The 19,016-nt window shown below is 36.2% G+C and overlaps 1 protein-coding gene across 3 annotated transcripts in view; it reads right to left on the bottom strand.

Moving 5' to 3' along the window:
• Nucleotides 1-19,016, bottom strand: part of bcl9 (BCL9 transcription coactivator) — a 554,068-nt gene that overhangs the window by 48,132 nt on the left and 486,920 nt on the right. For all 3 annotated transcript variants that reach the window (XM_051926204.1, XM_028800792.2, XM_028800793.2), the window contains 2 exons: nucleotides 5,697-5,992; nucleotides 4,153-4,487 (listed from right to left, as the gene is read on the bottom strand). In XM_051926204.1, coding sequence (XP_051782164.1) covers nucleotides 4,153-4,487; nucleotides 5,697-5,938 — 577 coding nt within the window. In that variant the 5' untranslated portion in view covers nucleotides 5,939-5,992. The remainder of the gene's footprint in view (nucleotides 1-4,152; nucleotides 4,488-5,696; nucleotides 5,993-19,016) is intronic.

Below are 19,016 nucleotides of genomic sequence, written 5' to 3' on the forward strand. Positions count from 1 at the left end.
ATCAAAACCTGTGGGTAGTCAAGAGATGATAATGTCACACTGTTATTTCCAAAAGGAGAAAAAAAAATCAAACTAAATAACACGTCCCCAAGACCCATTTATTAGCAACAGAACTAGGGAGAGTTGTATAACTGCTTCCTCAAGATGGCTTTATGCAAGAAGGCTAGCATGTGATCTTTACAGGAAATGAAGCCACAGGGAAGAGCCTCTCTGTCTCCAAAACGTCATCACAGCAAACAGAGCTGTCCTCTCCTCCTAACTGTGTGGTTAACCACATACCACATAATTAAGACTTGCTGTGGTAATTAAAGAGCCTTTGCCACAGAGTCAAGCGGTTTTTAATTTCCCACTTCCAGACAATACATTGCAAACAATTACACTATGCTACTTTCAGCTCAAAATCCCCTACCTCATCCCTGCCACTTGAACAGCTGTAAAGGATAGAAATAATTTGATCTGCAGACCAACCCGACAATTGCAACAGCTAATTGTTTTGAAGGCTGTTTCTGACCATACAAGCCCTAGAAACAATAAGTTACCTTCTGCTTACCAAACTACTTTTTTTGTGGAAGCGTAATCTCCTCATTTGCTCTGTGTGTCCAGCACCTTCCAATGATATTGTTGCCAGGGAAATGATACCAATAAATACACACCCCCAAATTTAAAATGAAGCCTTTACAACACATTTTTCCATTCTGTTAAAAGTAACTATATGGGAAATATTTGTTTGTCTATTTTGGACAGCATTTGTTACATGTGTTACATACAAGTACACACTGTCAACATATTCTCTCCACCAGATTGCTAGGTTGCTATACAGACACCATTCTGACAGTTTACTTTACTGTTACTATAAAATCTATTTTTGATGCAGCACAATCTTTTTGCCAGCTATATGTATAAACCACATGCCAACCCCGTCATGTTCATTTCATGGGGTCAAAATGTACACACTTAGACAAGACAACTTTATATAATGCCTTACATAACTAATATTATTCAAGGCAGCATTACAAATAGAAACAGGCAAAAACATACTAATTAAAAGTTTGAATAAATCTCAGCTTAAAACGTAACAGTTTTAGCATTAGAAACCAAAGGTGGAAAGCTAATCCATAGTTTTGGAGCGCTGTAAGCAAACACTCTTTTGCCAGTTGAGATTCTTGTTTACTCGTTGCATACGTAAAAGGCAAGCATCCAACTATCTTAATGGCCGAGAAGGGTCATAAAAACTTAAATTCATTAAATAACTGTGAGCCAGACAATGAACTGTCGTATAGGTCTGTAGTAAAATTTTATAATCAGAGACAACACCTAGGTTTTCAAGTTTTGTTTGAAATATCAGAACAGTCATCAAGGCAGACAGTAAAATTGCTGAACTTATGCTAATATTTTTACATACAATGAATAAAATCTCAAATTAATAAGCACTGAGAAGGAGAAAGTTCAACAACATCCAAGCCTTAGTATCAATTATACAGTTGCTAACTCTTGAAAATAAAGGTGGCTCATCAGGCTTAAATGATACACAATTGTATCTATCATCCACATAGATGTGGAATTGTACTCCATAGGGATGATACTCCCCAAGGGTACCATATACCATATAGAGAAAAAGAAGAGGTCCTAATATCAACCCTTGAGGAACACCATACTGAGCTTTAGTCCTCTATACAAAAATGCATTCAACTTGTGTGCAACTACCTTTTCTAGAAATCTGAGGGGTTTTGGGGAGACACGGAAGATTAGAGTTAGATGTGTAATTATATAAATTATGTGGGTCACCTATGTTTAAGAAGCAGCTTAATTGGTACGGTTTTAAAGCAACCAAGAACTTGACCAAGGCTTAAAGAAAATTTAATGATTTAAACTAGGGGCTAACTGACTTATAATCAGTATCAATTCCATTTGTAACTTTGTAGAGATCAAAAATACAGGATGAAGATTTCGATAGAGTAATTAGAGACACTACTTCAGACTCAGAAATGGGTGAAAAGGCCATTAAATGTTCACCACTTAACCTGTTAGGCAAAGGAAAAGAGTGCTGGGTTGTGCTGGCATGTAACACATTCCACATAGCAAGACAAATCTTAGCACTGAAAGAAAAAAAAAAAGGTTCTGGATAGGGAAAGCTCACATTTAAATCTGTTAAAATATTTCCAGGCATTTTTAAAATCTTCCATTCTGGTCTGATGCCACCTACTGTATGATCCATTTTACAAACATTTTGCTTGAGAGTAGCTGTATAATTATTCCATATACATATATATTTTTTCCACATTTATAATTTTTTGACTCACTTATTCCAAAGTGATCAAGAAATTACGATACAGGACTGTTTCCATATTTCTATAATTAAAACATTGGCACATTATTTCTACAGAGTCAATATTCTTATTTGAAGGCAAAGGCTGATGTTCGATTGTAAAAGAACAAATGTCTTATTTTACCTTGCACTTATTTTGGTGTTGTGTTAATCCACACACCCTTTGCAAAGCTGCTGTATTTTGCAAATCTGGTTTTGCACATCAGCCTTTTTGAAATTTTTAATTCTTAACTTCTTATTCTAATTAGTAAAGTTTACAGCCATACCGCTTCATAACATGTTTTGAGAGTTTTGTCTGTTCAAATGCTCTGCTTCTTGATTAAAAAAAATCTGTTTTTCTAAACATATCTCTGGTACACTGAAAGTATTCAGTTCTAAAACTGTGATCCTTCACTGTTTAATGCTAAGGAAAAATAATGGTCATAATTGAGTTGTTTCTTTTATTAGTGTAATGAGCCACTTCAGTGTCACCAATGTACATAGAGACACACCTTGTTGGTGGAGGTAGATATATCTCATGTGGCTGCAGGCTTAATACATAACACCTAAAACAATGAAGCTCAATTAAAAAATATTCAAGCCATGTTTATTACAGTTCTACTGCATCTGTAAATACGATAAAAAAAAAAAAATCAGTTTAATCTATTGTGTTATTCCTTGACTGCTGGCTCCTGCTTGCAGCACTCAAACTGTGTTTAGCGCTACAAACCTATCAAGATGAAGTTTACACAAACTTTGCATCACAGGCATTTTTATTATTTTTAACTAATTATATGTCATGTGGTTTTCTTCAAATTTTTCTCTGTATCATTTGTCAACTTAAGTAAACATTCAAACTTGTTTTATAAAATGTAAGTTGATTTGAAAACTTCTGCTAAATAAAAATTATGAGGATTATTACAATTCAATATTTAGCATATTCAGTTATTTTATTTGTGAGGCACAAAGACTCAATGCTTCAATTTTTACAAAAGACAGGACTGTGACCTCACCTCTCTGGCATCAAGAACCAAAATGCCACTTATTTTGGTGAAAAATAAAAATGATTGCAACTTTCTCTGAGCTTCACATGTGCATTACAGGCTTTTTGATTAAGTTACTATGCACATACAGTACATAGAATCTCATATTGGTTAAAAACTATGTTTTCAAATGTCCTTTCATCTGAAGACGTCAGTGTCCATGCAACAGTTTCACGAGTGGTTCAAGTTTTGAAAATGCATCTCAAGTTTAAAAAAAAAATCTGTATTATTACTTTGCATTTCTGATTATATGTGATTGTTAACCAGTTCTAATAATAAAATCAATGATACATAAAACATATTTACAAAGAATTTTCTCACACCTTCATCAATGCTATGGCCATTCTGTAATCCTACTTCTTAACCTGGTCATTTCTTTTCAGATATTTAGACTTTTACATTATTTCCATTCCTACAATTTTAGGGTTTGTGGTTCCATAATTGAGCAAAAGTTTATGACTACTTATAAACAAAGCAAGTAAAAAGGACTGAGACACAACGTGCATAAAATAATATAATTATGACTGCATGGAAACCTTGAGGAAGTGGAGTTGTTTTCTTTTACCTATGTAAACTCCAATTTCAATTTCTTGTTAAATTTCATTTAAAGACTTATTACTATTTAATTTCTTAACTTACACCTAAGCATTCTGCATTTATCTGTTTAAAATAAAAGGATACCATGAGTTGTATTTTCTAATTACAGCAACTTGGATACAAAAATTTTTATAGGCTCCTATTCACACTATTAGAGGGTGAATGAATAAAATAAACACTACATACCCAAAAGCAACAATTACACACCTTTTAGATCAGATTCATTGCTGGGTGTGCCAGTGTCCCGCTGCTCAAATGAATCCACTGAAGTGCTTCTCTCTCTCTTTACTTTGCCTTTTGCGCCATTGCCTGTGTTTAAACCTTGTCCATTTTTAAGACCCAGACTTCCTGCTGCACCCTGAGGGCCTTTGGGAGCATGGCTTCCACTCAGTGACTTGGGGTCACAAGGAGACGGTTGCGACTGACCACCGGTGCCACCTTGTTTTCCCTGATTGGGCAGTTTAGAGTCCATCTGGGCTGCGCTGGAAGGAGACATTACAGGGGGTGACCGCACCATGGCCTCCTGCTTTGATTTTGGACTGCTACCAAAAAAAAAAAAAAAAAAAAAGGAGGGTTGGGGAGACATATTAAAAAAAGAAAGTAATAAACAGTACGGAATAAATCAATATTTTAAAATGGTCATTTTCAGTTCACCACTGAGCACACTTCTGCCACAATAATTTAGAGTTGCTCTCTAATCTAGCTTTACACTCTAAGAAATCAGAAACCCTGAGAAACATGCACAAAAATGGAAGAAAAAGAAAGTAATTCAACAAATTGAACATGGTTCAAGTTACATTAGACATATTAAAGGAGAAGTTTGGTATTTGCTCACAAACATGGAATATATGTATTCACCACATGAAATTATAAAAGTTAATATAAATTAAAAAGAATATCTTACCAACATTGGGGATTTACAATGAAGGGCAAGGAGCACAGAGGAAAAGCTTAAAAACTGACTAAAAATGCCCATTTTCTAGGTAAAGACAGTTGTCAATTATTCATCTGCACCTTCTGTGTTTTCGATGTATGCTTGTGGCATCAAAAGGGAAAAGGAAACAATCACTTTATTGCATATTCCTGGTGCTATTTTTCTTGTGATAAGGTTATGTTTCCTATTAGCTTGTGTGAGATCCCACATAAACAGGAAGTTAATCAAAACTAAATCAACCACATGGCATGAAAAGTTTACTTTGATTTGGTCTTTTGGGAGGAAACTACCACCAAGAGCATAAAAGGTTGTTTTGCAGGAAGACGAAGTGCTGAGCTATTACACAGGGCTGGTATTCTTTTAAAATGGTGGCATATCACAATATTGGTCTTTTTTTTGTTCAAAAATGACATGTATAAAATATTTTAAAATGTGTGTGTAATCACAACACATGGATCAATACTCCACAAATGTGTTAGCTTGAAAAATTGATGTATTTGGTACGTTTTCAAGCTTTTCTTCCATGTCCCAAAGCTTACAATGTAAAAACCCAACGAGGGCAAGATATTTTCTAAATTTATACAAGGCGCTCAACTTTACAACACAATTTCACGTGCCAAATGCATATACCATGTTTCTGAAGAATTAGCTGACTTGAAAAATACCAAACTTATTGTTTAATGAAAAACCGTACATGAAATTTAGTAGAATATGTGATTCACAAAACTTTCACAATGTTTTCTGGAAGCTGTAATGTGTAACTGAGTCAAATACTGCATGCAAAATAAATTAAATAAGGGGTAAGGGGAGAACCTACCTTTGAGTGTTTGCTGATGGGGAGTTCCTTACTTTGGGATTACTGGAATGCATTGACGGAGATCCCGAGGAAGAGGAGGTGTGACTCAAGTGCTGGTGTGGGCTGCTATGGGACTTTTGTACAGTCCGGAGGTTCCTCTGGGAAACGCTGCGGCTCTCGCGGCCGTCTTTTGCTTCTTCTCTGTCTTTTTTTGTTCTCTCTTTCTTGTAGTGTGCTGATCTTTCTTCTTGCACTTCCAGCATTCTTTGAATGTGTGCCTGGTCTCTCCCCAGGAGCCCTTACATCTCTTGGGCACACTAAAATGGAAGAAAAAAATTATACACATTAAATATAATACACAGTATTAAAAATACTCCTTAGAAAAAAAAATGTACTTAAAATAATCTGGACAATGACCACAGAATGCTTTACACATTTTTCTGACATATGTAATCATTTATTTTCTGAACCAGGTCATTCCTAGTCGGGATTATGTTTTGCTACAACCTTTGCTACCAATATCAGGAGAAAAGCATCCACCTTGGAAAAATCACCAGATCGTACTCATTCACAAACCCAGACCCACTACAAGACTGAAGCAATCTAAGAAAGTGCTTCAAAATTCACCCAAAGAAAGTAGTAAATTATGGTAGTAGGGGGCTCGGTTATTATATTGCCTGTCTAGTCTAGTAGGCAGGTTGGATAAAGATGACACAGTCCACATAGAAGAAAAAAAAACACCACATTTGTGCAAGGCACCTCTAAAGAACTTGGATTAGAACCTTAATAGAATCACACTGTACACAAACAAGAATTGACTTAGCAACAATGCAAAAACATGTTTAGATGTTGTACTAAAGATTACATAACTTAACTATAGGTACAAATATAGCTGTACTTAAGACATTGTAGTCACAACACAATTCTGGCAAAATATAAGCAACATGGATGTTTCCTTCAGAAAAACAAAGTGCCCTTCAAAAGGTGGAGGAGTGGTGGGAGATTTTAAAGACAACAATACTTTAAACAGAACATGGACACCATGTTTTGTGGACTTGGAAAAGGCATTCGACCGTGTCCCTCGGGGAATCCTGTGGGGGGTACTCCGAGAGTATGGGGTACCGGCCCCCCTGATAAGGACTGTTCGGTCCCTGTACGATCAGTGCCAGAGCTTGGTCCGCATTGCCGGCAGTAAGTCGAACCCGTTTCCAGTGAGAGTTGGACTCCGCCAGGGCTGCCCTTTGTCACCGATTCTGTTCATAACTTTTATGGACAGAATTTCTAGGCGCAGCCAGGGCGTTGAGGGGGTCCGGTTTGGTGGGCTCAGGATTGGGTCACTGCTTTTTGCAGATGATGTTGTCCTGTTTGCTTCATCAGGCCGTGATCTTCAGCTCTCTCTGGATCGGTTCGCAGCAGAGTGTGAAGTGGCTGGGATGAGAATCAGCACCTCCAAATCCGAGACCATGGTCCTCAGCCGGAAAAGGGTGGAGTGCCCTCTCAGGGTTGGTAGCGAGATCCTGCCCCAAGTGGAGGAGTTCAAGTATCTTGGGGTCTTGTTCACGAGTGAGGGAAGAATGGAGCGTGAGATCGACAGGCGGATCGGTGCGGCATCCGCAGTAATGCGGGCGCTGCATCGGTCTGTCGTGGTGAAAAAGGAGCTGAGCCGCAAGGCGAAGCTCTCAATTTACCAGTCGATCTATGTTCCTACCCTCACCTATGGTCATGAGCTATGGGTAGTGACCGAAAGAACGAGATCGCGAATACAAGCGGCTGAAATGAGTTTCCTCCGCAGGGTGTCTGGGCTTTCCCTTAAAGACAGGGTGAGAAGCTCAGTCATCTGGGAGGGGCTCAGAGTAGAGCCGCTGCTCCTCCGCATCGAGAGGAGTCAGATGAGGTGGCTCGGGCATCTGATCAGGATGCCTCCTGGACGCCTCCCTGGTGAGGTGTTCCGGGCATGTCTAACCGGGAGGAGGCCCCGGGGAAGACCTAGGACACGTTGGAGGGACTATGTCTCTCGACTGGCCTGGGAACGCCTTGGGATTCTCCCGGAAGAGCTAGAAGAAGTGGCCGGGGAGAGGGAAGTCTGGGCATCTCTGCTCAAGCTGCTGCCCCTGCGACCCGACCTCGGATAAGCGGGAGACAATGGATGGATGGATGGACACCATGCAAGTAAGGGTGTGAGAGAAAAAAAAAATCTACAACGACACAAGCATTTCATTGGAACAACATTGAAGGAAAAAAAAGAAAACCTTAAAGAATGGGAAAAGCTGCATTAAAAATTAAAACTGGAGTAAACCAGAATGCTGCAACTGAAAAGGAAGCAAAAAAACTGTTAAAATAGAAATAACAAATGACAAAATGCAGGTAAGAGAGGAAAATTTTGCTGACATTTCAAGAATGAGTACTTAAGTACTTTATTATGACAGGAATTGGGCAAAAGAAAAAAAAGAAAGTATGTAGAGAAATAAAGCTAAAATTTACATTTCTTTGATGTTTGTCTGTGAAGATGCAACAAACATACAACAGGTGACATTTAGGCAAATAGCTGGTCTGCAACGAATCATATCATATAGGAGACTTAAGTATCATTTAAAAATATTAATGTAATACTCAAACTCTGTTAGCAATAAATCTGTTCAGGACAACCTGGATTTTTCACTTCTGTTTTATTTTTCCATGTGTTTTGCGACTTGCAAAGATGAACAATTCAAAAGTAAAATGTGTGAAGTGTTCATTTTCATTAGCTCTACTCAATGAAAATCTGAATAGCGATGTAGCATCAAGACTTGAAACACACAAATTAAAGCTTCAAGTGCAAGTTTCACAGTAGACATATACAGACATCAGTAACAGGCCTGATACAGCATCTACTTTTTATAAGATAGCCCAATAATACCGCATATTTTCTAATCTAACCCACATCCAAATCTAACCCGCATTCAGTTCTTGGCGGTTTTTTAAATGAAAAAGTTAGTTTGCGGTTCTAATCCAAAACTTTCCTTCAACTGCCCCTTGCCAGTTTGAAAAAATCAAACGGACAGCTCCTTCAGAAGTAGCACAGTGGGTGTTGGTTGCATGAAAAGCCACACCGGAGAGCGTTATCTTCAGATCTTTCAAGAAGTGTTGCTTAAGCAATGCTATGGGAGAACGATGGTGAAGATAAAGATGATAGTGGCTGGAAGGAGAGCACAGTCAACGATTCAGTTATGAATGATGATGGCAAGTCTGATGAAAAATGAAGATTGATAATTTTTCCCTTTTCTTTTCTTTTTAATTTCTTTCATTTCAGCCAAAAGACTTACCCCAAGAAGTGCAATAGCTAGTAGCGCAAATATATTTTTCTTACGGCATGTATAGCTTTCGACCACAAATCTAATCCACACGTGATTCTAATCCACATCTGAATTTTTAGACCTCCGAAAATGTAAGAAGGGTGCAGATTAGATTCAAATATACATAGGGTATAAAGAAATTAGAAAACAGTTAATAGAATCTAAAGACAAATACCAGTTTCTAGCAGCCACATGAATAAAGGCTAAATAAAATTTTCTTCTATCTGAAATCAGAAAGCATGAAATTCAGCACACTTAAAAAAAACAAAAAAAAAAACAACTGAGCAACATAAAATTAACATTAACTTTTAAAAATCAGCCCCTTTTCTTTCTCTGTGCCCATTCTCCCCCACACCCCCCCCCCCCTAAATAGTGAAACAGGGATCTGTAACCTGCATTGAGTTACAGTTAAGATACTTGGGCAGATCATGGTGTTTAAGTTTAAAACTATTCCTCTGGAACTATAAAGGCCAGGAAAAGACAAAAATCATGACACAAGTAACAGTGTTCAGTTTTCATTGTGGCTGAGTAAGGAATCAAACTGCAGATGTAAGGCAGCAACACTAACCATTATACCATCCTTATTTTATTATAAATTTATATAAAAAAAGTTTGAATAAAGGAATAGCTTGACACACAAGCTTTGAAGATTTATAGGTTTTGTAAGACGCATTCAGAATTCTTCACAGACAAGTTAATGCTCTAAACGTTCTCTCTCTTCATACAGTTGTTCACAGTTGGAATCATTTTATAAAATCCTCCAACGTTACCTTAAACTAAATCAGAAAGTTCAGTCTGGAGTTATTTTTTAACCACATCTGTCCCACCTGGATTCAGTTGTTACTTGCTGTGCTGAAACAGAGATCCCAACCTGTTAACAGATACTATGCTTAGAATGCCTCTTTAGGGAGAACAGAATTTCTGAAAGTGGAAGATTTTCCAAATGAATGATATTAATGCCACATTAAATTATGATTCTTTAGACAGGTACAGAACAATCCTCTGTCTTGAGTGCATACCTTTTCCTTACAATTTTAATTAATGGTTTCTCATTTAAAGAGGAGAAAAAATGTGCTTAAAATAGCAGAAGCTGCACTTCTGATTATATAAAACCTTATGCCACAATGCTTTCGGAGTCAGATAAATGCAGCACAAAATTGGCCACTGGAATGCAGGCCAACTCGCCAGCTTGGCTTTATCTGTAAGAAGATTACGTAACAACCTTTATTCACTGAAACCAGAAAATATGAAGAAAAGCATGCCTTTGGGCGTGCACTTTTACATGCCATGAAATAACCTTAAATTTTAATATTTAACAAAAAATAAAGGCACCATGTCAGGGTCGATCAAACACAACCTTAAATATGGCAGTGAGATTAAGTTATAGGCCTCAATAGCAGCAGATGCACTGTAATGTATAGCGTATGTGTTTTCAGCATTTACTATAAACTAGTGTAAAAGAGCTTTGCATCTATGACCAGAAAACAAAAAGGAAGTTAAATGTGAGCTTCATAACCAGAAGATGTAGTCTATAGCAATGGTTTTCAAACTGGAAGCAGCAGACTGCCTTTAAATTCCTTCACATATTTTTAAATAATTTAAATGTTTTGTCAGTTGTTGATACAGATCTACCTTTATGCAATGACCTGATTGTTTAGCAAAGCAGTAGAATCCACAGTTTGTAATTCTCAGTACCCTAAGCATACCTTGTGCCTGTACCATTTTCAGGGAGTGCAGTAGCTGGGAGGGAAGTGGCACTCTGAGCGATTCCTCAGCAGAGGCAACACATCCTACTGAACAATCAGTTATCAGTAAGAGGCACATTTTCATGGCATTATTAGTGTATCATTATCAGAAACTATTAAAAGTTTAAGCATAAGGTCAATGTACTATACCTACTGTATCTGTGTCCAGGTTACTCTAGTTGCAGTTTGTGATTTTGCTGCACTGTCATTTTATAAGTAATAAGGTATTTCTTCTTTAATATTATTAGTGCAAGTTTCAAATTGCATACAAAATTGCCTTGCTTCACCAATATTAAGCAATCATGTTAAGATTTAAAAAAAATATATCCCTACAAGCTGAACATAATGTTAATATACGAGTACAATACATATTTTGTGAGACTATTTATGCTTACATTTCTTGATACATTTATGCTCACATTTTACAGTACTTTTATTTATTTATTTAAATGATTTTATTTTGTCTGAAATATTGCTCTATATTGAGCATGTCAGTCAAAAGAATATAAAATTTCAGATCGGACTGTTCCCCAAATTCTTCTTAAAGTGTTCTTCTATCACCCATAAAAAACTACAAATAGTGCATACATTTTTTAGGAATAATTTAGCAACACAGCTCAACCTTTTGTACTTGGTTATTAATTACTCAGTATTAAATGGTTATGCTTAACTACTTGAAACTCACTTACAAAATGCATTTAACAGTGGAGCATATTTGACTAGCATTATTAAGCTCCTTGGCTCTAACTCTGAGTGGGACTCAGGCTCAGAATTCTCTATTATTACAGTTAAGATTGAGGAGAGTTGATCATCAGACATTGACAGGTTTAGTCAAATTGATGAATATGGCACCATACGACCAAACCATTGTGATATGCCTGGTGACTTCAGTCATGTGAAGCTTCACCATGGTGCAACAGTAGCTGCATGGCAAAAAGGCAAAACGATTGAGATGAGGTGCAAGAATAAGACAGACGCTAGCCTTCGGACTGGGTGGTAGCACCAAAATTCTATATCATGGTATTTTTTAAAATTATACCAGTTTCACAGAATTCAACAGTATTTTTTCCCCCATGCATGAGTGGCTGTTAACCACATTTTCCACTGCAATTACTGCAGTAGGCTGGCTAAGAATAACCTATTCCACTGTCATGAGAATTGTACATTGTACAAAAATTTTTTTTAATGTATTAATATAGGTTTGCATGGCCTCATAAAGTGATAGTTTTCAAGGGGGTGGCAATAATGAAGAGAAGTAATCACATTGCATGACAGTTGCAGTCAAAATATAGAACCTTTTTATTGAACAAATTTTGCAAACAACTTATACTATAATTTTGACAACAAATTTTTAACCATCCAAAGAGGCATTTGGACTTAGTAAAATATTCAGAGGTGCTTGTCAAAAGTTGTATTGCACTGAACATGTCCTAGAAAAGGAATAAAGAGTAAATATTTTTTGTAAACCAACTATACTTTCTGTTAATGTTATCAATCTCTGTCCACAGACACATTAGCTATATGGATTGTAATGGCGTTGGTTATCTCAATTGCTTTTTTTGTTGTAGGCAGTATCTCTAGCAAATGCGTCTACAAGTAACGTCTGACTCGAGTGTCCTGTAGCTTTTTTCAGTTTTACCTGAGGACGTGGAGGATGCCAATTTTAGTTCCATACATTCATGGTACTCCAAAGTATGTTTGCGGCTAAGGTGGTGCAGCAAATTGCTCATGTTGCCGCCTCCGATGACAACTTTAGCTCCACAGCATTTGCAGTAAATAGTTGTTTGGTCCACATCCAACCTTTTTAAAACCAAAATCTCTAGACAACAGACACGGTTCCTTTCTTTGGCAACAGTTCTTCTGTGTCATCGTGTTCAACTTTATCGTCTGCTACAGCTTCAGTTTAGGAATGTTCTCTGTCCATTTTCACCGCTCAATATCTCCACTAACATGTATTCTGTTGCATGCGTGTTTAGCGGTGTAGCAGTGAAAAAGGTCCCCCGTTAAACAGTTTCCCACAGAGCCACGTTCCGAATGTTGTTTAGGCTATTTAAACCGGTATTGCGGTATAAGAAAAATTCGTATCATAACAAAAATAATAAACGGTTTTTGGTATGAACCGGTATACCTCCCAGCACTACGCTAGCCCCCTAAGCACTGTTCACAATGCAACAATTGTCAGTTCTCATATTAAGGGAAATGTGGAAGTCACTAAACCTTGTCCTATGGTAGCCTACCATAACACAATGTTGCAAAGAAACAAACTTGTACTATTCTGACTGCAAACTTGGGCTATGTAAAGGAGGCTATGATTTAAGAGAAGGTAAATAAAGAGCATCTACTGGTTATTTTTCTCCTACTTTATTTCCTTTCCTGCACCATGAGTAAAGTTACTTAAGTAATTTGAGTGTTTTCGAAAATCATTATACAGCATTCATATGCTGCACCCATTATAAATAAAAACGTATTTCTCAGATTAAAAAAAGTTTCATATCCCCTGTTACAGAATAACAGCAAGAAAAGTCCCCAAGATCAATGCTACCTCTGCCTTGATTAATTCTTGCAGTCTTTGACACATACTTACATTTACCTTTAAATTACTACACTGCTTTATTGAAAAGCATAGTTGGGACTGTTATTTGCAAGGCACAGTTAAAAGTGTGAAGCTGCCAATACACACTATATTTTACAACAGCAAAGTGAAAAAAAAGACACACTTGACCAGATACCAGTACCAGAATTCCAGTTCAAAATAGATTGAATGATAGATAGAAAACATTAAATAATAGACAAATAGGAAAGGCACTGTTTAAATTATGAGATACAGTTAAGAAAGGCACTGTGAATTTCCCCTTGGGATTAATAAAGTATCTATCTATCTATATAATGTGAGAAAAAAAAAGGAAAAGATCAGAAAGTTGCTACATCAATAAAGAGATAAACAAAATGGCACAGTGTGTAGTTGAACTTGGTCACCTGTCACTGTGTTTCACTTTTTCTTATAATTGTCCCTGGTCTCCTAAAAGGTTAATTTTCTCCTGGAATGCTGCAGATTGGAGTGTGTGTTTTTTGTCCTCAGTCGTCAATTGACAATATCTCCATAACATGACATATATTATTAGAACATATTTTGTGTTAAACAAATTGAAGTTACCTTGTTTACTATCTTTTTAAACTAATCTATATTTTTATGCATGTGAATTTTGAATTTGGTAATGTTTATGTGAACATGTCACAGCACTTTGAGCTCGCACTCAGTGAAGAATGTTTGCCTTTCCTGACCGATAGATAGAGACTAAATATCTTATATCTGTCAAGTTATGAGCTTACCACTAATTTGAAAATGTCATGTTTCTTAGCTACAGCCAAAACTTCTTCCCACTGTTTCCATTATTTAAATAACATTGCCAGATTGAATCTCAATCTCTCTTCTTTATATGCTAAACTTAGCCATTCCTTCGCCTCTTGCCCAGATTACTGTAATTCTCTCTTTTGTTGCTTTCCTTCATAAACATTTGACAGACAACAGGAATTTCAAAATGTAGTTGCTGGATTCCAGACTTCATCCAAACTCAGTGATCACTTCACACATCCTCTGGCTAAACAACTTCTAGACTAAAAATATATTATTTATACACACAGCTAAATACACACATACATACATACATATATACACACACAATCTATAAAACACTCCTAGTGACTTACAAAGCTGTCAACCTCAACTTCAACAAAGCATCTGTCTATACTGCTTACCATGCATAAACACCTGACATGCACATCATCTTCTGACACCAGTTGTCATACTGTTCTAAAGCCTTGCTAATCAGCATTTGATATAAGATTATTCATTTTAAAGGCTCCAACTCTCCAAAATATTCTCCTTAGGTCTGCACACAAGACTTCAACAATTGTATAATTTAAACCAAAGCCAGAGAATAACCTCATGGTCTTGTTCTCCAGAACCTACCGCATCCAAATTAATTTTGAGAAGCAGACTCTACTGTGCTATAATGCTAAATGGCTTCTGCAGTCTCAGAACATTTATTTGTTTTAACACATTTATAACTTATTTAAATATTTAACAGTGTTCTTGGGCCTGTTAGTCTTGTGCTATACTTTAATACTGTGTGCTTTTTAAAGTGTTTTGTGAAGGTATAAGAGGGTGATGACAATATATAAAATAATGATTCATAAAAATCTTACTCAATACTGTGTCAGGGTGTTAACGCCTAATACTGGTTACATGATTGTGTCTAATCCATGTCTTTTGTATTAATGATCATTGTTACATTTGTAAATTTAGCATAACTTGCTTGATCTTTGAAATTTGCTTTTCTTAACTTAATGTTATTAAGCTATATTTTATGTTTGTCATGTTTTAACTGACATCTCTCTCTCTTTATGTACTGTTAGGACTGTACATCAGTTAAATATAGGCTATATTCTCTAATGTAGTTTTCATTCATAATTTAGCCACGCTTTTCTCCTACTGGATTAATGAAATTAGGCTCAACCTGTTATGAGTGAGTGCAGATGCATGTTTGACTGGGCTCTGTGACGAACTTTCAAACTTCTCATGCATAGCTGGCACCAGCCATATGCAAGATAATATCCCAATGAGTCCTGGCACAAGCAACTCTGAACCGAATTAAGTACTGTAGATTTAAAAAGAGAATGGTGGATTTGCTAACTTTCATTTTTATGATTCTTCAACAGCAGGTTGTTCAGATGCAAGTTATTCTACATAGAAAACAAATTTTATAGTCCGAGACAATTTTTCAACAGGATAAAAAAATTAAGCAGAAGAGAAAGCATATCCAATGTATTATCAAGGTCTTCTCATCTAGTCATGATAGCTAAACAGCCCAAAACAGACAGCTGGTTAAACCACTGAAGGAGAGGGTACATGATTCATGTTCAAATGTCAAAGTGACAGGCACATACTGTACTTATTGAGAAACAGACCAGTTAGAAAATTCCACAGGCACTGATAAACTTACTTTAAAATGCACCTGAAGCAAAAACTGTTGTAAAAAACTGAATAAACTGCAATTTATTCTGAATACATAAAACACCTTATTAACCATAAACCACCATGAGCTATTCTACAAAGTAAAAACAAGCACATAACCATCCACTCCCCCCCAAAAAAACAGCTTAGTAAGTATGTAAGATTAACAAAAGTTTCATGTCATTGCAAAGTGACAATCGCACAAAAATCGCAGTTTTATCCATTTTGTCATTTCCTACCATGTAAACACTTCAAGAATTTTCTGTTAATGACAGCTATTCAGCTGTCAGCACCATTTCCCATGGTGACATCTGTTTTTAATTAATTTATTTATTTTTGTTATTGTTTTCTTGTAAATCTCAGTAATGAACATTAAGTGATTTATAACACTAAAATATATATTTAAGATTTTTTTCAGGGACAGCCCACTATTGATTTTCAGGCTTTCAGGTGTGGTCCAAAAAGTTAATTAGGGTGTCCGAGATCCCAAGGAAACCCCAACTTTGCACCACAATTCCACCTTTACAATCATCTGCATCTTCTCTAGCAAGCTTTAGTTTAAGGCTTTATATTCACCATTTTTTAAACATGCAGACTTTCTATTGCATCCCAACCTCAGAAAAATAAGACACAGGTTACATCATAGTGAGTTGTCTAGCATGAGTTACAAATTGAATTGTCAGAATATATGAAGATGTAATTTACATTGTTAAATTTAACATGTTTAACTTCTGCCATTCACATTCACACATTGCACAATATGTTTCTAAGGCTTGAGTGCATCATTTTTAATTACCTTTGAACATCTACGGTACAAGTCAGTGTAGTTATGTACACTCTGCTGATATACAATGCTCTATTCATTCTTTTGAGATGAAAGCACCATCATAAAATTAAAAAGATTATTATTTAACTGTAGGTCAGTTCTGAGTTTTATGATGGTGTAAATTCTGTACTGATGTTATGGTCAAAAATGTATACCTCTGCCCCTAGAAAAAAAAAAAAAACAACAGCTTGGCTAAAGAATCAAAATGACGACAGTGTTATGATAGAACGTTTAAAAAATTTCCTTGTTTAGCATAAGCAGGCCTGCTATTGCACTGCATACAGCAGATCTGATCGTTATCAAAGAAGATGTGGTGTTCTCCAGTATCCAATAGTGATGCTGCTTTGCACTTTAAAATGAATTCTGTAACAGGCCAAAAGGGAATTGTGTCACTACGCATTAGTTAGATTTAACACCCAAAGGGAAAGTTTTCATAACAAGAAATTCTGCATTGCCCACTGCCATATCCCACATAATAGTCTTCTTTTTTTTTTTTTTTTGTTTTTTAAACCAATAAGGTATTCACAATAGTATGAATAAGAAAAAAGAAAAGAAAAAACAACCAGCACCATATCATATTGGGATATGAAGGAGTGATTTTGTAGGCAGCAAAGGATGCCCAATTGTTACCATGGCAACACCTATCTGGTTTCCATTGCTTTGGATTAAACGAGAGGCAAGGGTGTATTTTTTGCTTGGGTCTAAATAAAGAACTTACCATTTATTTTTATCTAAATGGAAGCTACTGCCAGAAGAATTTTGCACTTTTGATCACCAAAGCCAGAAAAAAAGGGACAGTGCCTGGTGTTCATTCTGAAGAACAGGATTACAGTTATAAAATTACTTTGAAAGCGAAACTAGAGAGGTTTCATGCACAAATTATTTAAAAGTGACCACTCTCTCTGGTGTTACCCTTTCTGTCACATAGGTGGACGTGTACATGAACAGGGTCATAGAAAAAAACAGAAAGAAACCTGATTTAGATGCCCAATTGTGCCTTCATAGTAGTACTGATCTTGGGTTAATGATGGTACATCTTCACTATCCAAGACTACTAATCTCTTTTTGTTTGAATTTCACCAGAGGTATAACTAGCTGGTAGAGATGGGCAGGGTGTAATTCTCAGGACTTATCAGACTATCTATCTTACACTCAATCTGGGAAACTTCCAGATTGACAATTCTAATAAATAAAGCAGGCTTTACATGTTCACCTAACAGTTTCCACGTGACAATCAATGACAAGAAGGTGCAAATTTAGACAACAGGACAAAGGACCACTGACCTCAGGCATTACAGTTGATTCTATGTTAACTAATTCTACGTTAACTATTCTTGTTAACTAATGTTGTCTTATTTTAATTTCTTATTTTGTCTTTTATTTTTCTTTTCTTCATTATGTAAAGCACTTTGAGCTACTTTTTGTATGAAAATGTGATATATAAATAAATGTTGTTGTTCTATGTGCAAGAACATTGAGAGCAGTGGTTGTCACTTACATAAAAAGGCATTGATGGAAAAATGCAAAGCCAAGCCAAATAACTATCCAGGATCCAAGGACTACTGTTGTGTGGTATACCAAAGCAAAAAAAGTACTAAATACCAAATTTTTATTAGCAGGGAGGTGTACATGCCAGGGGAACAAAGCAGCTGGGCAGTTTTGTTACCGGTACAAAAGGTGCCAAAGGTGGTATTAGTTCAGAAGTGTGAATTTTAGTATTGATCCAACACAACCAAGGACATATGCGTCTTAACTCTTATATTTAATAAGAAGTACACCCAAGTTTCTCTTTGCTCCACTGTCACCTGATTAACAGTAGTGCTTTGCTGGTAAAGTGCATTAGTTTTTAAGCAGAGAAGGCCCTTGGGCATATTGGTAGTACATTGCTCAATAGTTTCATCCTCAGCTTTGATGGAGATTAATTTGCTTAATTCTAAGTGTTTCATATTTACAGACACTATTAAAAATGTAACATTGCAAAAGCAAACAAATGTGATTGTCTCTGAAAGCTTTTAAGGTAGTTTTTTTATGTACCTACTCAATTATGAGTGGTTCATTCACATCTATATCATGCTACTTCTACGAGGTCACTTAATGTTTTGTTTGCTTTCTTCACACAGGAGCACACTGAGTACATTACTGTGTATTATTATATAAATCAACCTGGATATTACTGAGTGAAGTTGCTTAGGATTACTTTGTTCAGAAACATAAACAACCTCAGTTTACATGTAAATTTCTGTTCAAAGGTGTATGTGTGAAAATGGCTTTTAGTCATTCCTGTGTACTTAGTACAACACTCCAGAAAATTGGCTCATGCGTAGATTACAAGTTGCAACACCATTATATTCTCATATTTGGAAGCAACAAACCAAATTCAGTTACAAAGAACTACAGAGTGACAAATACTGAAATATAGCCATG

The sequence above is a fragment of the Erpetoichthys calabaricus genome, chromosome 4 (genome assembly GCF_900747795.2).
Source record: "Erpetoichthys calabaricus chromosome 4, fErpCal1.3, whole genome shotgun sequence".
NCBI classification, from domain to species: Eukaryota; Metazoa; Chordata; class Cladistia; order Polypteriformes; family Polypteridae; genus Erpetoichthys; species Erpetoichthys calabaricus.